This window comes from Arachis ipaensis, chromosome B03 (genome assembly GCF_000816755.2).
Source record: "Arachis ipaensis cultivar K30076 chromosome B03, Araip1.1, whole genome shotgun sequence".
NCBI lineage: Eukaryota > Viridiplantae > Streptophyta > Magnoliopsida > Fabales > Fabaceae > Arachis > Arachis ipaensis.
In genome coordinates, this window is record NC_029787.2 from 21680533 (window position 1) to 21685288 (window position 4756).

A 4756-nucleotide genomic window follows, 5' to 3' on the forward strand; every position below is an offset into this window, starting at 1 on the left:
CTCTTCCGAATCCCTTTGTCTCGTCTCAGTGTCAAGTCTTCGCTCCCTTTCTGCATCTTCAAGCTCCAGATATGGCGTCTGGATCCTCAGGTCGCGGTAACTCGGGTTCCAAGGGTTTTGATTTCGGTTCCGATGATATCCTCTGCTCCTACGAAGACTTCGGTAACAGGGATTCCAATTCTTCCAATGGCAATCATTCCGATCCAGTTATCAACGCCAATTCAACTAAGGTATATATACTCATGTGACCTATCTTGCCTTTCAACCGTTGACTTGAAGGTTTTTAGCTTCTATGGGAATTATCCGAACATGGGTATTTAACTTATTAATTATGAATGAAAAGTGGTTAGGGTTTATGAAAGTTATCAATTTTAGAAAACTATGCAAGAATTTTGTTGATTGAGTAAAAGTGGTTTGTTCTTGGTTTGTTTTGTGGTTCTCCATCATCGATCTTCGTTTTAGTTTACATTTGATTCTTCGTGTCTTAAGCTATTTGCAACTTGAAACCGAAGGAAAAATTGGACTAGATTTTTGACGTTGATAGCATAATTTTTTTAGGATGAATGAATGTGAAGGTTTTTTTGTCAAACAGAAACAGGATTTTCTTCTTATGTGTGAGATGTTGATGACCTAAAGGTCTTATTTATTTGGGTGGCTTTTGGGTTTGTGGACTATGATGCATTCTGCCAGAATGCATGAACTGGTTATTGGATAACAAGACAAAGAAAGAAGAAGACAAATAATGCCGTTTGATAGTATGCATTTGTATCCTGGGTTTTTGTAAGTGTTTTTTGAAACCTTGTGATTTCAATTCTCTTAAAAACTAGAACTCCATTACATGCTTTAGTATTAAAGAGTAATGCAGGTTTCAATTCTATGAGAATCCAACTCTCATGTTTCGTCCTAAATTAAATCTGACCAAAAGTGATTTGATTTCTAATTAATTATCTGATCAGTAATCATTCATCACATCACCACCTTCATCCACTGTGCCTCACCACTGCCATCATCATCATCAACAACAACAACCATGCCTGTTGGAGGTTTTTCTCTTTATAGATTTTGATTAGATAGGCACAACACTTAAGGTAGGGGACAGTTTTTGTGGGTGAAGAAGAAGGAAGAAAAGGTAAGGTTGGTGGTGGTGCATGTGGGCGTGGAGCTGGATGGTGGTGGTTGAAGGAGGTGTTGGTGGCAGAGGAACCATCTTCAAAGGTTAGGAATTGAGGAGCTGAGGGTGGACTTTGAAGAGAAGTTGGTGTTGATAGTATTGAGGGCAAAATAGTTATTTTATAACATATTGCAAACAATCTAATTCAATTCCATTTTTTTTTCAAATCAAAGAATTCTCCCCGAAATTGAGTATAATTCAATTCTCTCAAGAATTCTATTCTACTCTATCTCATCCAAAGTTTCCAAACATATTTTATTTCAATTCTATTCTACTCAGGTCTTGTGATTTATTTTCATTCATCTGCAAGAGTATTTGGTGAATTTTGAATAGAAAAAATAAGTTTTGATGCATGATGAATGTGGTCAAACGGGTTTACAGTTGGCAGTTGGGAGAATAGAGGAGTATTTTCCAGGTGTTGTAGTATAAATGTGTTGAGGAGTCAAATTCCACAATATATTGATTTTGACTTTTGATCTGTCAGTTACATTGAGGTACTTAACTCATGATGACTGGCTGTATGTTTGATTTGTTATTGATCAATCATCACGATTATCCGAAGATGCAAGCTGTTATTAGCTTACTATGGTTTGGGTACATGAGTATACAAGTACAAGTATTTAGTCCACTACACAAGAGGTGGTTGTATAAGTTGGGGTACTGTTGTTGATTGATGAAATAAAAACATGAAGTTTAGGAAGTGTGAGACTGATGATAACATGCATTACTTTGGTGCTTAAAGCAAGTGTACTTTTTGGCTGAGTGTCAGAAGGCTTTTACTTTGTTTTCTTTGAGAAAGAGTAAAGATACTGATTTATTGTAGTAAAAAAGTGCACATAATATTAAAGTGGTTTGGTTTTTTTGTTTATCTAGAACGAATGTGCTTACTTTATTCTATGTACCATCCTCAAGGTTCATGTTGTATGCATGTATACATATTTTTATAATGATTATGGATCACATGTACCTTCTATTCCTATATAGTGAAACATTGTATCTCTGATCCAGAAATGTCCACTTTGTTGGCAGGATTTTCACAAATCAAGGATGACGAGAGCATCAATGTTTCCTACTACTGCCTACAATCCACCTGAAGATTCTCTAAGCCAAGATGTGATTGCAACTGTGGAGAAGAGCATGAAAAAATATGCTGACAACCTCATGCGATTTCTTGAGGGAATTAGTTCAAGGTTATCCCAATTGGAATTATATTGCTACAATCTTGACAAATCTATTGGAGAAATGAGATCTGATTTAAATCGTGACCATGGGGAGCAAGATTTAAAGCTCAAGGCCCTTGAAAAACATCTTCAAGAGGTATGCTGCTTTCATATATATTCTTAGGTTTAACTTCATTTCATATATTACCTAGTACCCATACAGCACTACCCCACATCTGATGGATGAATACTTTGGATCTTGTGTTAATGAAATCCTGAAGTAGTTATACATCAACTGAAGCAATTTTTTCCCCTTCCAATTCAATTGCAGACATTCTTTCTCAATTGGGAAATCCAACCATATTCCTTTCTTGATTTGCAAACCTGTTCAACATAACAAGATAGCTATACTTTGTTTATCTGGTCAATGAAGCACCATTCATCAATCACAAACCGGACATTAATCTCTATTGCTAGATTAACAATTTGTTATTGCTCGAATATTCTGTGTTTTCTTGATACTGTTCCAATATACGCAAAAAATGACTTTCAGCTATGAGCAGTGCAGAGTAAATGAAGCATTTAACTCACAATGTTCTGTATTAGCATGCTTTCATATATCTGTTCACTTTATTAATTGATTATATAGACTTTGAGAAACAAAGATTGTTATTGCATGTATTCATTTTCCTTACGTCGGTTATGTAGGTTCATAGATCTGTACAAATTTTAAGAGACAAGCAAGAGCTAGCTGACACTCAGAAAGAATTAGCCAAGCTTCAACTTGCTCAGAAGGAATCATCTTCCTCAAGCCACTCAGAGGAGAGATCATCGCCTTCTACAACAGATCCTAAAAAGATTGATAGTGCATCTGATGCACACAATCAGCAGTTAGCTCTTGCACTTCCTCATCAAATTCCCCCACAGCAGCAGCCGCCGCAACCGGCTGCACCCCATGCTCAAGCTCCAGTAGCAAATGCGTCCCAAGCCACCCAACAGCCTACTTATTACATGCAGCAACCCCCCACTCCATTGCCAAACCCTCCAGCTGCTCCCCAGCTCTCTCAGAATCAGTATTTACCATTGACAAATCAACAATACCAAACACCCCAACTTCAACAAGACATGTCGCGGGTGACTCCACAACCAACACCATCTCAGGTAGCCCCATCCCCAGCTGTGCAACAGTTCCCTCAGTATCAGCAGCCACAGCAACAACAGCAGCAGCCGCAGCAGCCGCAGCCACCCCAGCAGCAGTGGGCTCAGCAGGTGCCATCTTCACAGCCTCCCTCAATGCCACCCCAGATAAGAACCCCCACATCCTACCCTTCCTATCTACCAAGCCAACCAGCAAACCCAACTCCCCCCACTGAAACACTACCTAACAGCATGCCCATGCAGATGCCAGCATATTCTGGAGTTCCACAACCTGGTTCTAGCCGCGGCGATGCCATGCCTTATGGATACGGAGGAACTGCTGGCCGAACTGTTCCGCAGCAGCAACCTCCACCACAGCAGATGAAGGGCTCTTTCCCAGCACAACCAGGCGACATGTACGGTACTGCCAGCCCCCATCCAGCACTTCCTCCTCCAGCCAGCGCATACACGATGTATGAAGGCGAGGGAGGGAGGACACACCATCCACCCCAACCTCCTCCCCACTATGCTCAAGCTGGATACCCTCCATCAAGTGCTTCACTCCAGAACCCCGGCGGCCACAATCTCATGGGGAGGAATCCTAACCAGACACAGTTTATGCGCAACCACCCTTACAACGAGCTGATTGAGAAAATGGTGAGCATGGGATTCAGGGGTGATCATGTGGCAAGTGTGATCCAGAGGATGGAGGATAGTGGACAGCCAATTGACTTCAACTCTGTGCTTGACAGGTTGAATGTTCATGGCTCTGTGGGCCCCCAGAGAGGAGGATGGTCAGGGTGAAAATAACCTGTGTCTTGGGAATTTCAGCTTCTTGGAGCAGTGATTTTCCTAGGGATGTTATCTGTTCATACCTTCAAATCATTGCGTGTTTTATTATGCATGGAATAAAAGGTTTTTATCCGATCCTTTTTCTCTTGTAACGTGCACGGTTTATCGTCATCTTATGTTATGTAAATGTTTGATATGTGAGGATTATCTAGTATTTATGCAGAAAATCCTTCACTTGATATATTTCTTTTTTATTTCGAAGTAATATATAAAATTTCTTATTATTGATCATGCGCCTTGTATATAGTCAACACCCAATAGTCAATAGTCCCTCTTAGATGGTTAGATTTGTTGCTTTATTTTCTTTTTGACTTAGAATGGTTACTTTTTGGGAAGGTAATAGTAGTTACTTTTTTCTTAAACTAGCTTATTACTATTACGAGTGGTTTATCTCACAGCTTACATGTTTAACAGGAGAATTCAATATTAAAATGAT

General features: G+C 39.7%; 1 protein-coding gene across 1 annotated transcript; it reads left to right on the top strand.

Moving 5' to 3' along the window:
• On the top strand, window positions 1–4551 carry LOC107629860 (ataxin-2 homolog). Its single transcript, XM_016332795.1, has 3 exons — window positions 1–230; window positions 2201–2488; window positions 3040–4551. Exons 1-3 carry the CDS (start codon window positions 72–74, stop codon window positions 4270–4272), a joined length of 1680 nt encoding a protein of 559 aa, XP_016188281.1. The 5' UTR covers window positions 1–71; the 3' UTR covers window positions 4273–4551.

Bases quoted from the DNA above. Each gene is read 5' to 3' on its own strand.
- LOC107629860 (XM_016332795.1), top strand. From the start codon at position 72: ATGGCGTCTGGATCCTCAGGTCGCGGTAACTCGGGTTCCAAGGGTTTT. The intron at 231-2,200 runs GTATATATACTC...CTTTGTTGGCAG, and splicing joins TCAACGCCAATTCAACTAAG to GATTTTCACAAATCAAGGAT. The intron at 2,489-3,039 runs GTATGCTGCTTT...TCGGTTATGTAG, and splicing joins TTGAAAAACATCTTCAAGAG to GTTCATAGATCTGTACAAAT.